Source organism: Myodes glareolus, chromosome 27 (genome assembly GCF_982192425.1).
Source record: "Myodes glareolus chromosome 27, mMyoGla1.1, whole genome shotgun sequence".
Lineage (NCBI taxonomy): Eukaryota > Metazoa > Chordata > Mammalia > Rodentia > Cricetidae > Myodes > Myodes glareolus.
The window spans coordinates 35,203,316-35,229,196 of NC_142052.1; the positions used below are offsets into that span (position 1 = coordinate 35,203,316).

Below are 25,881 nucleotides of genomic sequence, written 5' to 3' on the forward strand. Positions count from 1 at the left end.
TAATCCACTAATGACTGTTTCTCTGGCTGTGCTAATTTTGTACTTTATCTTAATTTTTCCACCATTATGCAATGATTCCATCTTGTATAATATAAATTTTAAGTTTTTTAAAGAGGATTAATTTGTATTAACATTTCTCTGTTCCTTGGCTATTTCTCTGACAATGTACTATAGGAAATCTTATGAAGATGCTATTCCTCATTATTTTTAATTTATGAAATTTTTTTTAGAAAAGACTATTTTATTTAGAATCAGTATGCTTTTTTAGGATAATTAGAAACTAGGGCTTTGTAAAATAGCAACATTCATAGCCCTATAGTTCAGATTCAAGTACTTTAAGTTACATTTAATTTACAAAAATGTCTTTGAATTTTTTTCCAATGTTGCACTATATTCCAAGCTTATTTAACCTATTTCCTGTGTCATAGTATATCTATGCAGTGCTTTTAATGTGGAAGTTATCTTAAAATAGTTACTTAAAATGTTTTTACATTTATTTATGTGGAAGGTGAAGGGTTGGGAATTACTTACCTATTGGAAAGGGGAAGGGTTGGAGGTGTCCTTGCACCCTGTGGGGGTCTGAGGGAAGCCTGGAGGAGCAGTCCTCCCTCCCCGTAGGACTCAGGGATTGAACTCAGGGTTTCAAGGTTGATCTTATATGTGCCCTAATCGTGAAACAGTTCTCAAACTTGTAACTTTTGTTTATCAAAATATTTATACGAATGCTCATTTTAAATTATTTTCAGGTTGGTCTTCCTGCAAAATCTGGCGTTGCTGGGGGTATTCTGTTAGTTGTCCCCAATGTCATGGGCATGATGTGCTGGTCTCCGCCTCTCGACAAGATGGGCAACAGTGTTAAGGGAATTCACTTCTGTCATGTAAGCAAATTTTCTTAGTGGGAAAGAGGGAAGGGGGGCATACAAGCTGCTGTCCAGTGTGCAGGGGATTTCCCTTTCCTGTCTGTGGACTAGCTGACTAGGTTATGTTGGGGGTGGTTGTAGAGAAGCTGCAGATTGCCTTTAAACCGGGTCCCATTTATTTTCTTTGAGAAATTTTTGTTTTTTATGTTTATTTAAACAATTTTATTGTATGGGTATGGGTATATATATTCTGCAGCTGGTGTCCCTGGAGGCTTAGAAGGTGTTGTATCCCCAGAGCTGGAGTTGGCAGATGGTTATGAGCTGCCGTGTGGGTGCTGGGATCAAATCTGGTTCTCTCTTAACTACTGAGTGTTTTAATTTCCCAGATTGTAATTTATTTTCAGTTTTTAAGAACTCAGCAATAGAGAATTAAAAATAAAATCTCTTTTAACAATTGAGTTATTAAAGCCACTTATATTGCAAATAAAAATGATAAGTTTTAAAATTATATGCTTTTATTTGTTAGTTTAGTGGTTGTTACCAACTACTTCTTGCTAATGTTTCAGCTTTTGTGTTTATTTTCATTTACTACTTCCCAAAGCCCTTGTTGAGTGTTGTATACTTACGGGCTTCCCAATTCTGATTACAGTTCAGGCTTACATATTTTGCAAATCTAAAGAATGTAATTATATTTTGGTTAAGTGATTTTAAAAGAAAAAATTTCATGTCTACACAAGTTGCCTTGATATGACTTGTTAAAAATCCTTTGTTAGAGAAATTGACAATTTGAGTGACTAAGCCCTAGTGTTCAGTTCTTACCCAGGAGTCTTCCCTCTTCCTGACCCACTGGGCTGCTTGACCAGCCAGCAGCGTGGTTGCTAGGAGACAGTGGTGAAGCTGCATAGTATAAGCATAATTCGGTGGAATATGAATGCACATAGCCAGGGGATAGCTGACTTCTTAACCGTATTCTGTGTAACTCTTCACAGGATCTTGTTTCTCTGTGTAACTTCCATAACTATGATAATCTGAGACACTTCGCAAAGAAACTCGACCCTCGGAGGGAAGGTGGCGATCAGAGGGTAAGCCCGTCCTTTCTTCCTTCTCCTCCATTGCTCTCTAGGCCAGGGAGGAGCCTCGCCTGCTGGTACATACAACCCCAGTCTGCCAGTTTCAGATAAATAAGGTGTTCCCATTTTTATTTTCAGTCACTAGTGCATAGATGGTAAAATAATTTTTTGCTATTTAAACTGGAAATGGTTAGCTTAGCAGCAGTGCTGGTTTCTGCTGCTTCATGTAATTGTTTTATAATTGATTATATTAATAAGATATTGGCAGATTTGATATACTGTTTTTACTTTTACTATTTGTCAGTTACTGTTGGGGTTAAGTTAGCTCATTGTCCACTTTGTGGATGGGTGTGTAAATGGAAAGGTCCATCAGCTTCATAGCAAAGGCCACTGCAGATAAAACACTTTCCAGAGCAGGTTTAATGATACAGTGTTGATGAGAGGCAGTAAGAAAGCTCTACTACTCCATGCTAAACCCCGAGGGTCTTGTATATTATATTACCACTGTTTGTGGCCTCATTATGCATAGTCATTTAGAGCTATTATTAAGATCAGGACTTGTTGGGCGGTGGTGGTGCACACCTTTAATCCCAGAACTTGGGATCTCTGTGAGTTTGAGGCCAACCTGGTCTATAGAGAGAGTTCTAGGACAGACTTCAAAGCTACACAGAGAAACTCTGCCTTGAACCACCCCCCCTCCCCCAACGATCAGGACTTAATTTTCTTTTTCATTGGACCAAAGGAGTTGCTGTTGAATCTTAATAACATTCCTTTGTATCCTACATGAAGAAATATGTTAGTATATAGAAAAAGTCTGTTAGAAAAGCACTTACAAGTAGTAATTTAAATGTGTACTGAGTAAGTGCTGGCTTATGTTTGCGTTAGTTTCAGTCAGAATAACCTTTGAAACTATCTGAGAACTTTGAAAAGCCGACAGTGTAGGAACTTTCCTGCCAATCAACATGAGTAACACATAACAGGATGACAGGTGGTGGTGGGGAACGTATTGATGGATCTTAATAACTTTCGTTGAAAAATACCGTTTTGTAGTGTGGACCTTTCGTCACTCGAGTGCACTAATAAATTGTGTATGTTGCTTGAACAACTAGCATTCCTTTGGACCATTGGACTATGAGAGTCTCCAGCAAGAACTTGCTTTAAAAGACACAGTGTGGAAAAAAGTGTCACCCGAGTCAAGTGAGGACACCTCTACAACTGTAGTGTATAGAATGGAGAGTCTGGGGGAGAGACGCTAAGGGCACGGGCTCTAGCTGCGAGAGTTCCGCTCTTTCCTGGGAAACAACTTTAGGCTTTTCCCCTCCAAACTAAGTATTTATTTGAATTTTTCATTGTTATCAACTTTGGGTACTGGAGCCATAAAACTTAAAACAAAAATTTTTTTTGCTTGTAATCTTTGTATAAAGAAATGAAAAGATTTGTTAATTTTTAGATGAGCATTTACAAGTAAAGCAAATTTTGCTTTTATTTTTTAAAACTACAAAAATGCAATTTCTTTAATTGCATTAAAATTTTCACTATATAGTCAGATAACCACATTGTTATGAGTTCTAAAACCTACATGTCAAAGTATTGATGGATTTGTTTTCTTCTTTCCCAGTTATTTATTCTCTGCTATACCCGATAGGATATTGGTAGTGACAATAAAGTACTTCCGTGCTAAATACAAAACTAAGCAGGCAAAGTAATCCAAATTATTTTATTTAAAAGAACAATAGATTATAAAATTAGCTTTGGTTTACCCATATGTCAGATATAGTGATAAATTGGCTCTAAATATTTAAAATGCAGTTAAAATTTATGAAATATCTTAAAATATCTGTTTTGGTTTTGCTGTTTTGTGTTTGTTTTGTTTTGCCACTCCTCTTGTTCTGTCAGAATCCGATGTATTAGAAGTGTTTCGGCTCACTGAGACAGTTCAGCCAAAGAATTGTAGGTGTGTGAGAACGGTGTGTGCCGCTCAGAAAAAGACAGTAGATATCTTCAAAATAGATTGTATTTTCATATTATTCATGTAATTTTTTGTTGTATTTAAGTATGAATGGTAAATTTTGTTTTTTTAGCTTCTAGTAATTTTATTGTGTTTAATAAGTGCTAATGAATATTTCTTTTGTGATAAATTATTGCATCTCATAAATTTTGGTTTTTTTGAACTTTTATTAGCATACTTATGAAATTAATTTAGTCTGAAGGTATGACATATGCAACTAAAATATTCCTTAAATCTGAGTGCTTCTGCTTGTTTTAAAAATGCAATATTGAGAATCAAAACTTCTTTTCAAGAGAACGATGGGCTCCATTTATCCGATTGAGAACAATTGTATGGATTATTTTTAAAATCTTAACTTGGCAAAAAAATATTAAAGTTCTATAGTATTTATTTGCATTTCTTCCTTCATCCATGTATCTTGTTTTTCTCACAACTTCAAATTTATTTTTTCAAATTCATTTTTAAACTTGTAAATTTTAGGCAAGTGGTTAAGAATAAAAGCCTTAGATCTTTTTAGAGTTAGGGCATATGTGCAGTAGGACAGAGTCTGTCGAGTACATACAGCGCAGGAAGAAGATACTTCATGGACATGGATAATAAATAGGAAGGTGTAGAAAGTCCATGATCAGTTTTGAGGTTGAAAGCTATGGTATTAACAGAAGAAATTCTCCCCAGAAGTGCTACCAAAAAACCTCGGACTAATTTAAGTATTAAGTTTTGTATTTAAATAATTACACGGTGAGCTTTAGAAAAGCCTTTTCCGTTGCTCCAGTGCTGAGATACATTTCCTAACTGGATACCTCGGAGTCCTGCCACTCCCCTCATGTGGACATTAGCATTTAGTTATACCAGGGCCATTTGGATTGAACGCCTTAACTGGAAAGAAGATTTTCATTCTTTTCTGCATTCTCTATACTCAGAGTTTGCTGTTTTATTCAGAAGTTGACTCTACTTCACAAAATAACTACTTTATAAAATTCTCATTGTGTGCATATTTGTGTAAATTTCAAAATGACTGTTAATTTCTAGCACTTCCTGTAGTTAATGCTGACAGTGCCTGATGCACACTTAACTGTGAGGTGTTTCAGGAGCACCGTTAGGAACAAGCGTTCAGAAGTGTGTGTAGGAAGACACTAGAGTCAGGGTGAGGTATTGAGTGTCTGCAGGCTTCAACGACAAAGGAGGACAGCCTTGCCAGTTCGTGAAGTGGTCCAGTCCTTCAGTGCATTGAGAAGTACCCAGGATTGTTGGGTTTAGTTTTTCCTGCTGTTATTGATTCTTGATATTCAAGCATTTACATGATAGCATATTTTTTCTTTTCTTTTTCCTGTTTTGGCCATCATTAACATTTCATTTGAAATGCATATTCTTCCTAGAATATTTTCTTTTTAGCATAAATGTTGTGCATTTTATCTTAGTGTTTGGATTAAAACATTTCTGTTGTTGAGCTTTTTCATTTGCTTTGTATATTTAATAATGTACCTTTATTTTCCAGTATGCCTACTTTTTGTATTGTACAATAAATTTATTTTAAGCTGATTTTATTGTTTTTTTTTAAATATATATCTGTAAAAACACCAGTGATGTTTAAAATAACAACAACAAAAAAAAAACACTTGGGGTTTTAACGTAGAAAACAATTATCTTTTGTGCAGATATTGACTGTTCTGAAGATTGCCTAGAAAGGAAACTAAAAATACCAGAAAATCATTTCTGATTTTATTTTTAATGCTGTATAGTAGGGAGGAATTTTCCCATTGGTTGTACTTGAATTATTTAAAGAAAGACTTGGCTGACACCCCCCACCCCCACACACAATCACATAAAAGTAAAAAACAGAAACACTTTTATTCTGTTTGCAGGCTCTTTCTGCTGCTGAGGAAGAATGCAACTAATTTTATTTGTTGTTCAAATAGTAGGGGGTAACCACTGCCAAAACAATGAAGTGGTTTTAGTCTTTGCTTAGGATAAAATTGTTCTCAGCAGAGCAGAACTTGTGTAATACCGAAGTCCACTCTCAGGAGCTCTTGTTCATTCTCGTCAGTCTGCTCCGAGTGTCATCCCAAGCTCGTACACTGCATGCATTCCTTGTTGGGACTCTTTCTGTTTGGGTGCTCATGTTTTAGAGGAATTCCCTAAATAATATTTTAAAAGTTTTGAATAGGAAAGTGCTCTTGTTTGCATTAATTAGCATTAATATGTGATGTTTCAAATTAACTTTTGGTTCTAGTTAACAGCTTTCAGTATGTTCAGTGTGATAATGTGTAATGGTTTATGTTTATTTAAGCTAACGATACTTTTTTTAACCCATTGAAAACACAATGAAAGGAGAAAATGTGTTGGACAGTGTTCATATTCCTACAAAAGAACTCTTTTTTTAAAAAAAAAAAGATTATTTATTTATTATGTATACAGTATTCTGCCTGCATGTGTACCTGCACCCCAGAGAAGAGGGCACCAGATCTCATTATAGATGATTTTGAACCACCACGTGGTTGCTGGGAATTGAACTCAGGACCTCTGGAAGAAGAGTCAGTGCTCTTAACCGCTGAGCCCTCTCTCCAGCCCCCAAAAGAACTCTTGACGTTGAGTGTGTGCACATGTACATGTGTGTGCGTCTCAGGTTCAGCTACTTAAATTTACCAATTATGAAAATGACAACTGTCCTCCCCATGTAGTCTTTTATGGTGATTTATTGAATCATCATACTCCAGGGTTTGCCATAAAGAACTAAAATTTTTGCCATTCCCCATTTAACGAGATCTGTTCATGTTGACTTTAAAGACTTGGGGTTTTTCTTGTTGCTGTTCCTATTTTCTGCCGGTGCTGTCTGCCAGGAGAGTAAGGAACCGTGTCTGGAAAGTCCAAGGCAGGGAAAGCAGGAATGGCTGAATGCCTGCCTCTAGGTTTGTGTGACCTTATGCACTTTCCAACACTTATTATAAAGAAGGATTATTCATTTAAAATAATTAATGCTACTATCGTTTTGAACAGTTCACTTTATAGATTGATTTGCAGTTCACTGCAAATTTTAGTTATGAGAATTTTCTTTATTCTTCATTAATATTTTGTTTTTATTTTGTGTGCATTGGCATTTTGCCTGCATGTATGTCTGTGTGGGGGTGTTGGATACTGGAGTTACAGACAGTTGTGAGCTGCCATGTGGATGTTGGGAATTGAACTCAGGTCCCTTGGAAAAGCAGTTGGTGCTCTTAACTACTGAGCCATCTTTCCAGCCCCTATTGTTTATTTTTTAAGAGTCTTGATTTATTTACTAAATGGCTTTAAGTTGAAGGGTGAAATACATGTGATTTTCCCCCCTCTCAGTTCTCTGCCACCTTCTGTTGAATGTTACATATGCACTGTGTAATGAAGCCAGAGCCACCTGAAATGGAGCTACAAAGCTAATTACCGCACACCATGAAGTCCAGTTTAGTTTAGGTTTACTTAGACTGCACTTCACTCAGTCCGCCCTCTTAAGTCCCAGTTCTCTGATAAGGACACCTGTGTATGAACATGTATTTAAATATAGTCATGCTTCATTTCAGATTGCAGTACAATTTCAAAAATTATTTTATATTTTCTACAAATGGAAGATATTTAAATGTATTTGGAAGGTTTTTTCCTCTAGATTCTATAGTTTGCTAATGTGGATACTGTAAAATGTCACACTTGAAGAAATTTCAAAACCTGCTGTCTAATATAAATAGAGCTGACAAATTTTGATATTTCTTACTTTTCTTAATAGAAAAATGCTTTTAAAATGAAAATGACTGATCGTAAATATTTTAAGTAGGTGTGTTGCTGCGTTTTAAGTACTGATCTTATGTTGCTGAAATGCGTTCAATTCTAATACCATAGACGATTAAAATTACATATTTTCAAAGACTTAGCTTTTGAAAGGAAAACTTTTTACCTGAAATCATCTTTGCTATTGTATCACGTTTCTGGTGATTTTCGCTCCCATAGTGAAACTCTTCTCTGTCCTGCAATGTACTTGAGACTCTGAATTACATAATAATTACACTTGTGTTCTATAAACAGCTGAAGGGTTCTCTTGTGGTTAAAGGAAAATCATTTGAGTCTTTGTCAGTCGTGGACATCCTATGACTTACTCTGTTCTTGTGTGCCGTTTGAATTTGCCGAGAATCATTGGATGATATTAAATGTGATCTCGAAGGCTCCCTGGTAGGAGCTCCCACCCAGCTGCTAAGTGTTCTCTCAGAGCCTACTGCGCTGTCGCAGCCGTTGGTGTGGCCGGCTGCTGGATAGTGTGATTTCGTTTGCACAGGCTTTTCAAGGAGAGGCATAATTAGCAATGATAGGACTGCAAGTTACTAGGCAGGTTGGTTGTACCATCAACATTTATTAAAACGGCTTAATTGTATTCTTTGTTAAGTAATAGTGCAGCTAATTAAAGCCAGCCAGGTTAGGAATGAATGTTATGTAATTATACCCTAGTTCTAAAAATAAAATTATTACCCTGGAACCTGTGAAAAAGTCTGTGTAGCAGGAGTGTGACTCCAAAAATAAATGCTGCACCACTGGTTTAAAAATAAGTTCCTTTTGAGTTAAATATAAGATTGAAAAATGCACAAAGTAGTTGAGATTCAAAGTGGTGTTGGCAGAAGCAGCTGGTTGTCTTTGGGTTTTGGCTTTCCCCGGAACATGTAAAATAATAAGCCGCTCCTTTTTATTTGTCTGCGAATGACTGCAGCAAAATTCCAGACTTGTTTGTCTCTGGTGCAAATTATCTGACACAGTTCTTCACTTTGTGGCTTGGGAAAATCATTTATTTATTTATTTATTAATGTATTTATTTGCAGAAAAGCATTTCTGGCAGTGGGAATGCTGCGCTCAGTAAAGAACTAAGAGGAAGACTTTGTGTTCATGTGTCTTCTACCCCCTCATGGTGTTAGGATGCCATTTCACATAAATGATGAGAGTAGATGCTGTGGACATTTTTTATATTCTTGCTGGGTAACCTCCCACGGCCTACTGCCTTCTGTTTTCAAAGAATTGTTAACTGCCTTTGAAATGCAAATTAGGCTGTCAAGAACTAGAGGCTGGAGTGGACCCTAGAGAGGTGGTGATGTGGGAAGCATCTCCAGTAACACACGGTAGGGAAAGAAAGGCAGGGGCAGAGCCAGCGGTGGTGTCCTGCACTTTTAATCAATCCCAGCCCTCGGGAAGCAGAGGCAAGTGGATCTCTGAGTTCAAGTCCAGCCAGGACCATTAAATAGAGAAACCCTGTCTCGAAAAAACAACAACAACAAAATAACATCTACTGGGTTGTGATGACACACACCTTTAGTCCCAGCACTTGGGAGGCAGAGGCGGGCAGATCTCTGAGTTCAAGGCCAGTCTGATCTACAGAGCAAGTGCTAGGACAGGCTCCAAAGCTACACAGAGAAACCCTGTCTCAAAAACAAAACCAAAAAAAAAAAAAAGGCAGAGGCAGATTGTAGACCTGGTTGGGTTTACAAATTGTGTTAGCTTTTTTCCCTGGAAACCATGGGGAGGATGCTTTCTATTGAAAATAAATCATGCGCTTAGAGGTAAGGTAGATTGCAAGGTTTCAGATTTGGAGAAGAAAGCAGGAGCTAGGGTGGTAGCCATGGTCTTCTGCCTGGTTCACTGTCTTGGGAGTGTACCTTGAATTTGGATTGTGACAGATAGCAACCGCAAGAGATTGGGAAGCAAAGGGTCTTACAGTGGTCTTTAGCATGCTGGCTTTGGAACCTACTTGAGATTCTTCCCACACAGAAGACATGCTTGGCATGCTTGTAGATTGTACACTGCCCCTGAGTGATTTTACCTGGAGAACTTGGCACTAGAAGTGGACTGTGTCTATAAATTACATCGTATGTCACGTCCGACCTCTGTACTTTCAGAATGAAAGCATTCTTAGAAGAATCCAATGCTAGGCTAAGCGTGGTGGGCAATTACATCATCACTGCACTCCGAAGGCTGGGGCAGGGGACAACATGGTACATGCTTAAATAGGAATAGTTGCCAAGTGATGACAGCGTCTTAGGAAAGATGTTGGAGAATGTGGGATACACACACATCAGACAGCAAACACATCCCTTTATCCAGAAGCTTCCTATACATTCAAAGTCCTTGACATTGTGATGTGAGTGGTGATGAGAAAGACCAGGAAGATGCCTCGCCAAAACGCACATTGTCACGCCTCTGCATGGACCCATGCAACACATTGAACACTCCCAGGACTGTGAAGCAGAGTCAGGTACTGGTCACTGTGCAGCTGTGAGAATTAGGATATTTCCCTAATGTCAAGGCAGTTAGTGTGTCTTAGGATGGCCATTTGCCAGTGGGCATCTCAAAGGAGTGGCCGTTCAATTCTGAACGAAAGACCTAATTTACCTGTAGCACTGCCATGGTTTCTCAGAATGAATAGAGCCCCATCCCTTTTTCAGAACCTTGCCTGTATTTATTGTTATAGTTTACCCAAGACAGTCTTCGTAGCCATCCTTGGGTTTGAGTAGCTGTGATTGTGTTTTTTCTGAAGTAACCTGTGTTTGCTAACCAGTTCCTTTTTTTTTTAAAGTTGACTCTTGAAAAAAAAATTTTTTTGACTCTTTTGATGATGGGCTCATTTTCTTTTAAAAATATTTATTTATTTATTTATTTATTAAAGATTTCCACCTCCCCTCCTCCCATTTCTCTTTCACTCCCTTTACTCCCCCTCCCCCTCCCTCTCCAGTCCTAAGAACAGAGTTCCCTGCCCTGTGGGAAGTCCAAGGTCCTCCCCCCTCCATCCAGATAGGATGGTTAAGTGATGCATACACCTGCAACCCGGAAAATGAGCCCACACCTTCCTAGACCTCTAACATCCATTTTGCCCGTCTTCCTGAAGCCTTACAGTCGTGTGTGTGGAGAAGCCCAGAGTGAATGGAAACTGCTACCAGAGCCACCTAGTCCTCTTTGTCCCCATAACCCAGACCAGAGCAGGATGCTCCTGAGCGCACTGCGTCTCCGAGGCCGTCTCTGGCATTAGCAGAGGCGTAGGATCCAATCCACCGAGATACGAAGCGATTGTTGCCAGTGTTTTGTACTCGAATTAACCCCAAAACTCAGACTTCACTTGTTAGGGAATTACATGCAGAGAACAAAGATACACGCTTCAGCTTCTTTACACTCGCTATCAAATTGGATTCTTCCCCTGTTTTCACGTCATTAAAAAAAAATGGATTGACATTAATAAAAATTGGGATCTCTGACTTCCTATCACAGCGTCTTGGCATTGCAGCGTTTGCTTGGAGATCTCTTGGGCTGATTGAGGTGCTTGGCTTCAGGCAGACTCCTGGGCCACTTGTCTCTGATACCAGCCCAGCCTGTCACTTAAATGCCTTGCTGTCGGTAGCAATACTTAAAGCTTTTGATTCAGCCAAGGAGAGGAAGTGCTCTTTTTTTTTTTTTAAATGACATAATCTTAGTCCCTTTTTGTTTTTCATTTACTGGGAAGTCACTTTTTAGCAAGACTTAGATTCCACATTACTGATGGTTTGCTTAGCAGTTTGTTGTTGAGCTAAATGAAGGGTAGAGGACAGTCTGGGGCTGCCATGTTTAAATTTCTGTAGAGCAGGAACTCTGTCTTTTAGAGTAAAAGTTGACTTTGTTTACTCTACTGAAATTACCATAGGAGAACTTCCTGTGTGTGTGGCAGGGAAAATGATTCTGTGACCATGAAATGGCTACATCAGTCATCCTATGCGGATTGTGTGTAATCCCCTGATCTGACCCAGCAGGTCAGTCTGCATTAACTCTGTTGGTATATAGCACAAGAATAGCTCTGTCCACGCCAATCCCTGGAAAGCCTAGGAGCAGACGGCCTCTCGCTCAGCCCACCTAACTGCACAAGCACCCGTGACACTGTTCTTTCTACCTCCCTCCCTCCTGATAGTCCAGTGGCTCAGAAGTGACAGACATGTTCGTTCACAAACACCACACAGGTTTTATTTTTCTACCTCCGTTGGCAAGGCATTTGGTTTCCACATATTGGCAACTTAAGAATGTTCCTTTAGCCACACTCTAAGAGGTGGGTGTTTTACTCTGAGAGAAAAACGGGTTTTGATGACAAGTCCAAGAAAGCATTTTCGTTTGATGCTCAGAGCCTTTGACTCAGCCAAGGAGAGGAGATGCTTTGTGCTTTTATTTTTTGTAATGATACAATCGCAACTTTTTGTTTTAGCTGGCAGTCATTTTAAAGCAAGTCTTCTCGATTACACGTTACTGAGAATTTTTTGAGGGAGACTTTTAAAACAAAATAGGATCTGCAGTCACGATGGTTTATTTAGCAGGCGAAGTATCCATTCCATGCAACAGATACTGCAGGGAGCAGAAACGGAGAACAGGCCGGTCAGACAGGACAGCCTTGTAGTCAGTCACCTGTTTAAGGTTTTCATTAGAGCCGTCTAACAACTGGGTCTTATGTAGAGACCAGCCGAGGAAGAAGAATCAAGAGCCCACAGTTTCCAGCTGGTGACAGGCTAGCAGAGGTCCATTAGGAGTTAGAACTAACTTGTTCGGTGTCCTTCTCGTCTTCGGCTAAGAATTTAAGGTGTCTCGAGTTCTGTGTCCTGGTCAAGTATAGAATTGAGAATACAGATGCCCGATCTGGACCCAGTCACTGATTGTGTCCTGTGACCTCAAGCCAAGGCTCTTCGTCTTTGTGGCATTTAATAAATAAAACGTAGCAATCTACATATTTTAATCTGGCCTGTCAGGGATCCCAAAATAACCGTAAATGTTGAATTTATCCTAATTTACCCACTGCTTAAACTCAGCAGGATCCATTCAATAATTATTACTGACAGCGCAATTAGCAGGGTATTGGAGAAACAGAAGTCACAACTGAACCTTCTAGAATTCAAAAGAACAAGTTGACGGCGTTGGAATGTTAGGCTTTCTGTCATATTTTAGGTCGAAAGCTTAGGAAAACACACACGCATGCACGCATGCGCACAGCTATGGCAGGAAAAGTAAGCCCGGGCCTGCCCAGGATGCCAGAGTCAGGTGAACTCAAGTGAACTGCAACATTTTTCTACCACTGCTGTGACTTTGTACAAATAAACTAAGGTCTGGTTCTGGCAAATTCTGATAAAAACGAGATAAGGAAAATTGCACTGGAAAGCGTGCACAACACGGGAACTCAGCCTTGAATTTGTGAGCTTTTGGTGCCTACAGGTCCTAAAGGGGTTTTCACTGTGGGGAGGGACGCACTCAACGTCAGAGCCCTGGATTTACAGATGTTCCTGCTCCTGCCCTGTTTGCTCTGTGTTTACGTTACTAAGGAATCCTCTGGCAGTCACTGTGAAGCAACTCACTGTTTTCTGGACCTCTGGTGTCAGAGGAGAGGGAGGTTGGGAAGAGCCTCTGAGCGTTAGCATGGCCATGTCCTCAGGGTTGACCTGGCCGGCCGCTGAGATTAGAGCATCGCAGGAGGCCTTCCCTTCAGCTTCCTCACCATGGCCCTTCTGTAGGGTTTCAGTTTAACTGAACCGCGTAGGAAAAGGGCTGTCCCCGAGTAAATAATGCCCCTCTTTTGTCTTTGAAGCTGCTTATTTCTACCCAACCTCATTCCATGAATTACATAAACGAAACCTAGGTGGCGTAGGGTGTAGATGGCACGTCCCTGTAATCCCAGGAGCCCACAGGCTGAATGGGAGGATGCGAGTTCAGAGCCAGCCAGGGCTTCCGGTAGGGACTCTAAAACTGAGGCATTTGTGATTTATTGTTACGTGTTACCCAGACACGTGATACCTTCTAGTGCCTTCTGTCTGAGAGACGCTTTGTGAGCAAACCTTTTTTACTGATTTGGGCCAAATTCAGGCCTTTTGTTTTAATGAGAATAATAAACTTCCACGATTAGGTACTGTTAAGGCGAGCTGGCGTCCCTCCTGTTTACCACAGAATTGCTGTATATTCTCATTGCTTTCTCATTTAATTTCAATTTGTATTTATCTGAACTGAAACATACTTGAGGATCACCTGTCAGTGAACCTCAAATAGGCTAATTATATTGTGAGGCAAGCCTGTCCCAAGCCTTATAAGAACGTGCCTTTCGGCCCTTCTTTTAGTCAAGGCACAGAAATTATCTTCAAAGATGCTTGCTCTAAATTTGGGATCTTAAAAGTCAAGGGCTTGCAGAACACCTTCCTCAAGAGTTCAAGGCCCTGAGTTCAGGCCCCAGCACTGAGGACAAGCAAGCCCACCCCAGGACAAAGGCATGTAGTTAATGTGTACAGTAACTAAGACACATGAGGACTTTTACTACTTAGAAAAGGTAGCCATTAAGGACGTGCGTAAGACAATATTGCTATGTACACCAGAATCTGGGGTTAAAAGGAAATACACCATAGAGTCTTATGTGACAGTGCCGTAAGGGGACAAACAGGCACATAGTGGATTAGTGTGTTTCCAGTGGGGCACCAGTGACATCTCATTGAGAAATGGATGGGGGGCTGGTACTCAGAGCCCACGCCCTGTGACTGAGGAGCAGACTGTGTTCAGGTTGTAGGGAAACACATCTCCCCATGGGTCCTGGTACACGCGGTGCAGGCAGGCAGGAGTCTGAATGGCTTCAGTGTGAGAACAGAGCCGCCCAACACAAGCAGGAGCGGGAACAAGGGCCTTGTGAGTGAGACAGCTTTGTTGTGTTGAAATTGAGAGGGAAAAACGGATTAGCAAGACTGAAGAACCTTGAGTGCCGGACTAATGCTTCTAGGCTCCAGGCAGTGGTAACAGCGAATGTTAGATGCTTGGCAGGAGAGTATTCATTTAGTTAGTACTGAGGGCCACTTTAGGATACACGAGGGACTCAGGTCACAGGAAAGAAAATGAGGCTTCTGCTCATATGGAGTTTATATGTAATGGAACAAAGATGATTAAAAAAAAGTTGGGGGTCAGGTAATAATAGTTCCCCTGGGAAGGAAAATGAAGGGGGGGGGGTGAGGAGTGAAGGGAAGACAGGCTGAGTCCTCAGGAGGTGACCTGGGTATTGCAAAAGGGTCTCCTCACTGTGGGAAACGTTCCTGGGAGAAGTGGAGGCTTTGACTGCATAATGAGCAAAAACTTCCTGGTGGGGCAAAGCCGTCAGGTAGGAGTTCATAGAGAATGGCATGCAGCTGGCATGCAGCGTCACCAGGGGATGGAACCTTTGAGTCCCGCATGCCCTGGCAGAGTGGAAGTTGGTAGGTAAGGTGGAGGTGACGAATGCACTGCCGTTCTGGTGTCCTGCGGTAGGAGTTAGCGGGAAGAGGTAGGCCAGGCCGTTGCTGTCCTCCTGAGGTAAGGCTGTGGCCTAGGTAGGCCGAGAGCAGCGGTGTTAGAGGGGTAATCTGGGTACGGATGGTAAGCACAGACTTGGGGAGTGTGTGGCAGACGCTCTCAGTTCCCCCGGGTAAAGGAGCCTCCCCCACTTCAGCAGGGGCACTTGGGTGAAAGGGGCTGGTGCTGGCTACCCTCTTTAGCTTCAGTCAGCCCTCCCTGTGGAGCATCAACTCTCAGTTGTGGACCATCAGCATCAGGGATTTAGAATGAACAAGACCTGAATCTGTGTCATGCTGGGCTAGGAGATCCTGGAGGAGAGGAAAGCAGCACAAACCAAGATCTATTCGGACGTGAAGGTGACATGCCTGTTTTATATCTTGGCGCTGGTCAGTCAGCAGGCGGACCCAGGACTCAGGCCTGACTCTGATTTTGAATGTGAAATGTCAGCTGGACAGTCAGGTGGAGTCAATGAGTTAGAAATTAGGTATAATTTATAATGAATGATAGAGTTAGAATTGGGACTTTTGAGCTTAAAGGTCTAGATGGGGAAGTCATTCTGACTAGAAGAACCTGTGAACGCATCTGAGGGAGACAGTGCTATAGACAGGATAGTGAGGGCCTCTAAAGGACGACAAGGCCGTGGAGAGTGGGCATAGCAGTCAAGAGAAGGGCGTTCAGGGCGCTGCAGTGTCGTGAGAGAGGGAAGGCACGGGAACTTGGGGAATCCTGGTAACAGAATGTGAGGGTGATTCTCAGGGGAGTCAAAAACGTATTCAGAAAAGACTGACTGAAAGGGAAAAACTGTAGGGCCAAATACCGAGTGAAGGGTTTTTGTGTGTATGATGGCGGACATAAGGGAGCCGGCGCAGGAGGGAAATAAAGACGCTAGGAGCAAAGACCCTAGCAGCAGAGCCAGAAAACTGCCTGCGTGGGCCCGTGAAGAAACACTCAGTTAACAGTACTGTGGTCTGAGGCAGGAACTGAAGGGAAGAGAAGTTGGTGTTTTGAGTAAGACTGAGGGAGCTGTGGAGATGGCCTTGATATGGCCAATGGAGTCATTCCTGTCTGCTGTTTCAGGGTCGTCGGTGGGGTTCTTCACCCTGGCCTTTGCCTGCTGAAAGTACAAAAGAAGCTAATGAAAGAGAAACTGAGTGGGTGCAGACAGTGGGAAACAGTAGTCTTAAGAATTGTTCAGCTTGCAGCAGAGGGGAGCTGGGGATGGAGCTGGTCCTGGGCTGGAGAGATGGCTCCTGCAGAGGACCCTTGGTTCAGGGCATCTTGTGGTGTGACTCAACAACGGTCTCCAACTCGTTCCAATGACTTACGCCTTCTTCTGAACGTGACAAGCACCGCGTTCATGAGTGGTGACTCATAACTCAGCAGAACCATCAGTTACCAAGAGACTAATGGGACCCGTTTTCTACCACTTTTCCTGGAAGCCAAACAAATACCCAGGAGGAGTAATCGTTACATACTTTCAGAATCTTCATGGGGAAAGCCCCTCCCCCCACTGGCTCCGGAGCAGCAGTGCCTGGTGGCAGAGGGGGAGCTTGTGGGCTGATGCAGTAGGCATGGAGGACTTTGGGGGTGGGAGCTAGTAAGCGGCGATGTGTCACTCTCGTAGCTGGACAGGGTCCTACACCTCTGGACTCTGCAGAGTCCCATACGCCCATGAATCTCCAACAAGGGAATTTAATGATTTAAGAAATATCCAGCCATCTGGCCTTTGTTTTCATGAAGAATGTTTGGGCTAGTTTTTAGGGTCCACTTTAAATACTAAGTTACATGACTTCAGCAATGTTCAGCAGTCGGCTTTCAAGTTCCCCAGGCTGTCGAGTGAAGGCAACGTCAGGTTTCACGTCTGGAGGGAAACAGTTCCAGGGTTGTTTGTGTCTTTGTTTGCGGGGAACTGGCCTGCTATGTGTCCCAGATAGACTAATGTGTCTACCACTGAGACCTGTTCAGTTGAGTCAGCAGAATGCAGGCTGTTGCTACAGGGTGTAAACGTGGCAGAGTATGATCAGGGTGTAAACATGACAGAGTGTGATCAAGGTATAAAAACATGGCAGTGTATGATCAGGTGTAAACGTGGCAGAGTGTGATCAGGGTGTAAACGTGGCAGAGTGTGATCAGGGTATAAAAACATGGCAGTGTATGATCAGGTGTAAACGTGGCAGAGTGTGATCAGGGTGTAAACGTGGCAGAGTGTGATCAAGGTATAAAAACATGGCAGTGTATGATCAGGTGTAAACGTGGCAGAGTGTGATCAGGGTGTAAACGTGGCAGAGTGTGATCAGGGTATAAAAACATGGCAGTGTATGATCAGGTGTAAACGTGGCAGAGTGTGATCAGGGTGTAAACGTGGCAGAGTATAATGGGGGTATAAACATGGCAGAATATGATTGGGGTATTAATGTGACAGAGTATGATCAGGGTGTAAACATGTCAGTATGATGAGAGTGTAAATGTGGCAGAGTATGATGAGAGTGTAAAAACATGCCACTGTATGATCAGGGTGTAAACGTGGCGGAGTATGATCATGGGGTAAACATGGTAGAGTGTGATCAGGATGTAGACATGGCAGATTATGATCAGGGTATAAATGTGGCACAGTATTATGGGGGTGTAAACATGGCAGAGTATGATGGGGTGTAAACACGGCAGAGTATGATTGGTGTATTAACGTGGCAGAGTATGATGGGGTGTAAACACGGCAGAGTGTGATTGGGGTATTAACGTGGCAGAGTATGATGGGGTGTAAACACGGCAGAGTATGATTGGGGTATTAACGTGGCAGAGTATGATGGGGCTGTAAACACGGCAGAATATGACTGGGGCGTTAACGTGGCAGAGTATGATCAGGACATAAATGTGAAACATGGCAGAGTATGATGGGGGTGTAAATGTGGCAGAGTATGATGGGGGATGTAAACGTGGTAGTGTATGATTAGTAGTATCTGGTTTTTAATAAACAGGGAGAGACAGTCTGAATGGAGGCAGGACATAACTGGGTGGTCTCAGGATCACTAGCCTCTTCCATTTAACTGTAAAAACAAGCAGGTAAGTATCGAGAGTAGATGCACCTCAAACCTTAGAGCCCTCTCTAGCAGGGCTTAACCTTCAGGCAGTGTCTTGCGTTCTGAGCACACCCCAGTTTACATCCAGCATCTGGGCACCCGTCATGACTCTCAGTGAGGAGCAGCCTTGTTCTCAAGTTTACGGTGACACGAACCTGCTTCTGTCTCCGATTTGCCAAGCAGTCGGTAACCAGTGGGGACAGTAATGCTGCCGGGGATGACACATTTATGTAGCCTGAGTGGTTTCAGCATGCGATGCGTCCTTTACCCATGTGCACACGGATTCGCAGCAGCGAGACATGCTGTGTGAGGTTTTCCAGGCCGTTCTAACTGCAGATGGCAGTGCTAGGAGCGTCAGTCTGTGTCAGCGTTCTAGACTTTTCCACAGTCCTGGTAAAAGAAAAGTCCGTGTGTGTTCTTTAGGTATGCACCCGAGATAATATTGACCAGCACAGCTGAAGTTCAAAGCCCACGGAACTACGTGGCAGCGGCCGTGTTTGCCTTCTCCCGCAAATGCCTGTCTCTTCTTTGTTCGCAGGTAAAGTCGGTAATAAACCTTCTGTTCGCTGCGTATACTGGAGATGTGTCTGCCCTCCGGAGGTATGCTCGCTGGGTGGATGCGCCGTGGCTTTAGGTGTTGGAAGGTCTTAAGGTCTCACTCATACTTGTAATACAAGTCACCAAATAAGATACAAAGTACCCCACTTCCACTTAGACCGGCCCCCCACTTCCGGTGTCTCGGACCTGCTTCTTGTCCTTCCATAGAAGCCCAGCTCTCTGGGGCTGGTGGTTCGCTGTAATGGATCTCTGGTGAGGCAGGACGCAGGTGATCGGTGTCGCATGTTACCAGGATTAGAAAGGCCGTGGGCCACTGAATACCGAGCGCGAGTTCCCTTTCGGAGCTAAGTTGATTTCCATGCTGTTTTAAAGCCTTAGCAGCACGGGTAACTCCAGGCAGTGTAGGCAAAGAAGGGGAGCCCTGCTGGAAACACCCAGCTTTACTGTGGGCGCTTTTGCCTCTTGGGGGCTGCTCCTGGGTTGGCATCATGATGGGATGAAGCTTAGTTCTGGGAGCGGCAGCTAGTGGGCATCTCACTTGAAAGTAGCTGAGGAGGAGCGGTCACATGGCATTCACCCACGTGTTCACCATTTGTGCGGGCTGAGCTGGGTACCATTAGTGGAGCTGGGAGAGCGTGGGATCTGAATGTGCGGCCTGGCCTGAACAGATGGAGTAACTGTTACCACCGGGTTAACCTGACCTCCTGTACTGAACGGCTGTTCCGGACTTTCAGGTTTGCCCTGTCGGCCATGGACATGGAGCAGCGGGACTACGACTCCAGAACGGCCCTCCACGTGGCTGCCGCCGAGGGTAATGCGCGGACCGCTTGCTGCTACGGTTTTTACAGACTTCAATTCTTCTCCAAACTAAAATCTCCTTTTGTGTGTTGGGGGCTGTAGGTCATGTGGAAGTGGTTAAGTTTTTGCTGGAAGCTTGCAAAGTGAACCCCTTCCCCAAGGACAGGTGAGTATCTGCATGGCCTTCTGGTGTGATTGATAACACAGTCTGAATACACGGGATTGCCATGTCGAGTGACAGTTCCGTGTGAATCTTTCACGTCTGTGCTGTCCTGCAAACCCTGGCTTGCTGTGTGACATCAAAGCCTGCCTTATTCGGAAATCTTAGGTTAGATATCAGTCAGCCCATATGGAGAAGACACGGCTTTGTACTTGAAAAGATAAAACGCGAATTCTGTTCTCACAGGACTAACGGCACAGGGTAGACAACACTGAAGTGTGGGAAAGTTTGTAAAAAGAATCATCTTGAGTGTGTTGGCACTGATTGGAATGCCTGGATTTGGTGCAGTTAGCTTTCGGGGACTTTGTGGGAGCTGAATTCTCAGTGGTCCACTGGAGAGAAGGACGTTTGATGCACTGAGTGAGGAAGGGTACTGTGCCTGCAGTGGGAAGAACCACCTAGAACACTGCTCCTCCGCGCTCCCCCGCCCCCGCCCCCGTGACCACTTCCCAGCCCGGGCTGTGCTGAACAGGCACTGCTGTGCCCACTCCCTGGGCATCCCCTCCTAGAGTGGACTGGGTGAGCCGTCCATGCACGGCGAGGACAGGCCGAGCCTGCGAAGAATGCAAGGGAGCAACCATACTTGGTGCTGTTGGACGAGTAAGTTTGGAATGGAGCCTGAGAGTTGCAGGAAGTTGGGAGCAAGTTGACTCCTTCCTGGACAGCTTCCTGGGGAGCTGACCGGATTACTATGCCTTTGTTTGGGGGGCCTAAATCTTGGTTCAGCGTACAAAAAGTGAGAAGATGGTGTCAGTATCTGAAATTTGCTAGCACTTTTGTAAGGTGACGACATGTTGGCTGTCTCTCCCTTCCAGTGGTCATTAAAAAGAATGATTGAAATTAGTTGCATTGACAGCCCCCCCCCCATCTACCAGTATAGTGCCCATTATAGTGCCCTGCAGAGTATGAGATCGAAAAGTGTCTCGCTGTGCTTAGAACTCAAACGTGATGCATGTTGGGAATACTATGTGAATTCCTCCACTCCAAATTTGCCTCAAAGAATGTGGAAACACAAGTGTCTATCTTATAGACAAAGGTAGTTGACGAACTTGGTAGCTGTGTATTTAACTGTGCATCCAGAAGGGAAGCCTATTAGACCCGGGCGTATTTTCCCATCAGATGGAGTCACGTCACCTATTGGTCAAATAGCAGGAGTGAAATAGTGTTTTCCTTACCGGGAGACTTTTCATTACGTAATGGAAGAGATGTAAAGAAGATGACTGGGCAGATTCTCCCCCCCCCCAAATTAACACAAATATTTGGTCATGGTAGAGCCTGTGACCTAATGAAAGCCATGTTTTTTGAGAAACGGAAGAGACCTGTAAAGTGTTACTTACCTGATTTTGAACATCAAGAACAGGCCACTAGAAACACTGGATGCTAACTTACGCACTTTTCGTTGTTTCTGTTTTATGTTGTGACCCGTTAAGAAGGTGAAGGGTTGAGGGTAGATACAGAATGAAGGAAAGAAGCTAAAGCAGGGAGGTGGGGGAGGAACAGGAACCAGCAGATGGAGCTGTGAGGGTGGGCTTATGGGTTGTGAAGGAGCCAAGAGCCAAGGAGCATGCCCCGTGTTTGCTGGGCCTTGGGCTGACTCATCGCTATGGCGACTTTTTGCATGTCCTTGAATCTCTGGCTTCCTCTCACACTGGGGACGAGGAGTTCTGGTCAGGCAGTGGACCAGTTAAGCCTGCAGCCTCCTACCCTTGCTGGCTGGGATAAAAGGGTCACTTCCTCTGGGCAGGTCTTGCTTATCTAACATGTATTCGATGTCATGAGGACGTTGTGACTTTTGAGTTCACAGGAACGTGAGTTTTCTGGGAAAGGCTGAGATGACGTGTGTTATTGCCTTAAACACCTGTACCACTAGACGTGGCTTCCATGCCCCTCCCTTAGCACGTGGGTATGGCAGCGGGGCCTTTCCACGGAACCCCTCTGCCCCGCTGTCGTCCTCCTGGGTACCAGGTGGCTCACTCAGACCAGCTGCCGTGCGTCCTTGCTGTACTCACTCGCGATGCTGCTAACGGAGCTGACCCTGAGTGGCCAGGGAACCTGGGATGGACCTAGAGCCCCGGGGGTGCTGGGCAGCCGTCTTTGCGCAGCGGCGCTGAGTGCTGACGCCCCTGTCTGTGTACTGCAGGTGGAATAACACCCCCATGGATGAAGCGCTGCACTTTGGACACCACGACGTCTTTAAAATCCTCCAGGAGTACCAAGTCCAGTACACACCTCAAGGGGATTCTGACAACGGGAAGGAAAATCAGACTGTCCACAAGAACCTCGATGGGCTGTTATAATGGTCCGAGAGGCCCAGACTTCGGTTACTTACCTATGTAATTGTGGCACATGGCTATGAAGAACGTGTATATTTCCTGTCTGGCAGTGATGTGCACTGTGCCTTTGTCATGTCAGTGTTACTGGAGTTTCCTTCCTTGTGCGCACAGGACAAATCTGATGTCTTTGGGAAAAATAGAAATAAAAGAACCTCCCTTCATAATGTGAGCAATAGTTACCTCTTGCGTTGCACAATTTGATGTCAAAGAATAGTTAGTTACCGATGCTAGCTGACGTGCGTGGTCCTCATGATTTGTGTGTGTTGTAAACTTTCAATCCCGGGTGATGATATACTCATAGAGCTAAGCTTTGTTGTACAGTTTATCCGGGGGGTTGATGCTGTCATTAGACAAACCAGTGTGGTTTTCAAGACTTTAGATATAGACTAGCTTGGGTGTTCGAACAACTATATGCACATGGTTGAGTATTTAAAATGTGTCCTCTCTCCCTCACGTCAGGGTGACTCCTTCAGCACTAAAATAGTTGCTAGCTGTTCATAGGACTCGCCAACTCTGATTAGGTTTTATCAGGGACTCTGTGACGATATGTTTGGTGACCAAAACATACGCGTGGCTACAGTTCTAGTACCTTTGAGACCTTTCCTTTCATACGGTCCTCGGGCCAGTCTCTCTGAGGCCCTGGGAAAGTGAGTGCCGGCAGGCTCTGCAGTCTCGTGTGTCCTCGGCAAGTCCCCAGTGCTCACATTCCTAGCCCAGAGACAGAGCCTGGCCGTTATCTATAGAAGAGGAACCGAGATTCAGGCGTCTAACTTAGCTGGCAGGCTTAAGAGGAAAGACAGCGCTACCGCAGACTTGGCGTTCTCTCGGCTTCTACAACAGAGAAAAGTTCAGACATGCTCTCCGTTACCAAAGTTACAGGGACAGGCTTAGGGACAGCCGCAGATGACCTTTCCCTTCGGTCCTACCGGCAGCAGTTCGCATTGGCTAGCCGTCCCTTCCGGAGGCCCAGGTGTCAGTCTGCTCGGGCCCCCCTCTGTTCCTAACTCACAGCGGACTCAACCTTTCAGTAAGGAAAGAGGACGTCCTTGCAAATTTAGGCTCCCCATGTCTTTGTTTTGGAAAAGTGATTTATGAGTAACTTAGAAAACAGGACAAAGGAACCTTAGAGAGAACCCAGTTGTCGAGAAATTGCACATAGTGGACCCTATTCTACTTCCAAGAGACGAGGGCTCTGTTAGTGAGGACTTCCGGTAATCAAGCGCATGTGTGCACGCGTGTGCACACACAAATGCACTTCTTGGAAACTGCTTGCGGAAGAAGCAGAATTCTCAACTACATAGATGCAGTGGTTACCAGGTTAGCACAGAGTCTCTGACCCTCGCTATCAATACAGATTGCACCCGAGTTTCCTGACGCCTGGCACCACATTATCCAGTAACCTCCAGCTGCTGTGGCCCCATTTTCAGCCGTCCCCTGCCATTCGCTATCCAGCACCCCCCCTTGATGGAACTCTTAACTAGTTCCCCTTCCCTGAGCCAGGCACCATGGATCTAAGTTCCAGGAGCTGTGGGAGGATGCTGGGCAAGCATCCAGCCCTGCCACTGTATTCCGCTTCCACACGCCTCTCGAGACAGGTGGGCAGGCGGCATCACGCTCCGCTCCGCGCAGGGACATCAGCTCCAAAGCGAAGGCGTGACCGTGTTTTAATTGGAATCCACTGAGCTCACGCTATTCCAAAAGCACTGGCTTTGTGTGGTTCGGTGCCTGACTTAGCTATTACCAGTGACTCCGAGGCTTCTCTGAAATGTTACTCTGTATATTATTTGAAAGCAGAAGTTGTATCTTTTCTAAGATCAGTGCTGTTTTGTACAGTCTTTGTGGCCTGGTTAAATAGGCTCTTTTCCTTCACGGTGTTATGACTATGTGCCAGGTCTTGCTCCGGCTCTCTGCTAGTGGCTGATAATAAGGAGAACACTTTGTTTAAATGCTTGAATGAGCTGTTACTGCTGCCATCAGTAAACTCCAAAGATCTTATTTTTTTTGTTGTTTTGTTTTGTTTTGTTTTGGCTTTACGATCTTGTGTAATTTTTCTGTATCATGGGAACATGACATGGTCATGTTGGTTTGAAGCTCTGTTTACGCTGCTGTTTCTGCTGTCCCTGTTGTAATGCCCATGCCTGGGGATACGCTGCGCTTTCGCCGCACAGCTGGATTTGGCTCTTGATCCTGCTGTCTGTCAGGGACTAGGTGACCTGATGTGGCATTTAGGTCCCTCCCGGAGAGTCCAAAGCTTTGAATGTATCTACTTCCGACGTTTCCCAAAAATGAAATCTTAAAACTATAAGCTGTAAGTATTCTGAAATTGGGAAATATTTATTTTAAATGAGATCAGGTAGTGTTGCTTTTTACAGCCTAATAAATACATGTATTGAAAACAAGCCGTGAGAAATGAATTTTCTTAAAATAACTAAGGTTTTTCTCTGCCCTTTTGAGTTGTGAGTCTGTAGCTGTCTTACATCCGGCCTGTTACGGGCCAGGGAGCACACAGAGTCCCGTGGGATGTGTGGACCCAGGGCGAGGATGAGAACGGTGGGGACCTAGCTGTGGATGCTAGTGATGGACAGGTTCGTTCAGCTCGCACTGTGCCTGTGCGGTAGAGCGCTCAGGGTACCAGGCTGCACTGTGCCACCGCAGGTATCCTTGGAGCACGTTTCCATGGAGCTCTGACAGCTACTGGGGAGCTGACCCATGACTGCCACACCAGGATCCGAGTGGGCCCTGCTGGCGGCTCCCCTGAGTCCCTCACATGCGGAAATGGTTCTCCCTTCCAATGCCAGAATGCCCTGGTCGTCTTGGGATTAAATCAGTGTCTGGTTTCCTAACCACAAAGATTTATGAACACCACGCCAATCCCATTTATTTTTATCAAAGTTTCGTGCCATAAACCAAGCTGCTTGGTTACAGCAACTGTGGTGTTAGGGACATCTCTATTATTTTAATAATAATAATAGCCAGGTGGTGGTGGTGCACACCTTTAATCCCAGCACTTGGGAGGCAGAAGCAGGCGATCTCTGTGAGTTCGAGGCCAGCCTGGTCTATAAAAGACAGGATAGGCTCCAAAGCTACAGAGAAACCCTGTCTCGAAAAACCATAATAATAATAATAATAATAATAATAATCTATTAATAACACATGGAATTCTTTGATCTAACCCACGCTTTTATTGATGAAGCTGGGACCCAACAGTGGACCACGATATGGAACTCTTAGTCAATAGTCTTTCCCTGAACCCTACCACAGAGTTACAGGTAAACTACATATCTTCACTTACATTAGCTAACAGTTACTAAAGTCTCTCTCGGGTGAGTTTTGGGGCCACGCATGTCAGTACCAAGTCCTGCAACATCAGTCAGCTCCTACTGCGCATGCGTCTGTCTGCCGATGGAAGCTTGGTCGCAGTGCACGGCCCACAGATAACCCCAACAGGGAAACATTCTAGTTGTTAATCTAACCGTGATCATTCTATTTTCATGGCACTTTCTTAGGAGTTTAGGTTAATTTTATTTGTTAGTCCCTATGGTAACATAAGCTCATAAATCATGGGTATTCAAGGAAGCAGCCCATGGATGCACTAGGTGGCTCTTAAACACGTTTTACGAATGGGAAACCACCTGGGTATGAAAGGATGTGGATGAGTAGGC

The 25,881-nt window shown here is 44.0% G+C and overlaps 1 protein-coding gene across 4 annotated transcripts in view; it reads left to right on the forward strand.

The window, feature by feature from the left end:
- Gls (glutaminase) overlaps positions 1 to 24,618 on the forward strand; it is a 62,824-nt gene extending 38,206 nt beyond the window's left edge. For 2 of the 4 annotated variants that reach the window (XM_085684102.2, XM_085684106.2), the window contains 6 exons: positions 747 to 878; positions 1,850 to 1,942; positions 18,849 to 18,910; positions 19,603 to 19,679; positions 19,769 to 19,832; positions 22,027 to 24,618. In XM_085684102.2, coding sequence (XP_085540228.1) covers positions 747 to 878; positions 1,850 to 1,942; positions 18,849 to 18,910; positions 19,603 to 19,679; positions 19,769 to 19,832; positions 22,027 to 22,183 — 585 coding nt within the window. In that variant the 3' untranslated portion in view covers positions 22,184 to 24,618. Of the gene's footprint in view, positions 1 to 746; positions 879 to 1,849; positions 1,943 to 2,980; positions 5,478 to 18,848; positions 18,911 to 19,602; positions 19,680 to 19,768; positions 19,833 to 22,026 lie in introns of those variants that run through there. The other 2 variants (XM_085684103.2, XM_085684104.2) reach the window with 2 other exon arrangements.
- The last annotated feature ends 1,263 nt before the right edge of the window (positions 24,619 to 25,881 follow it).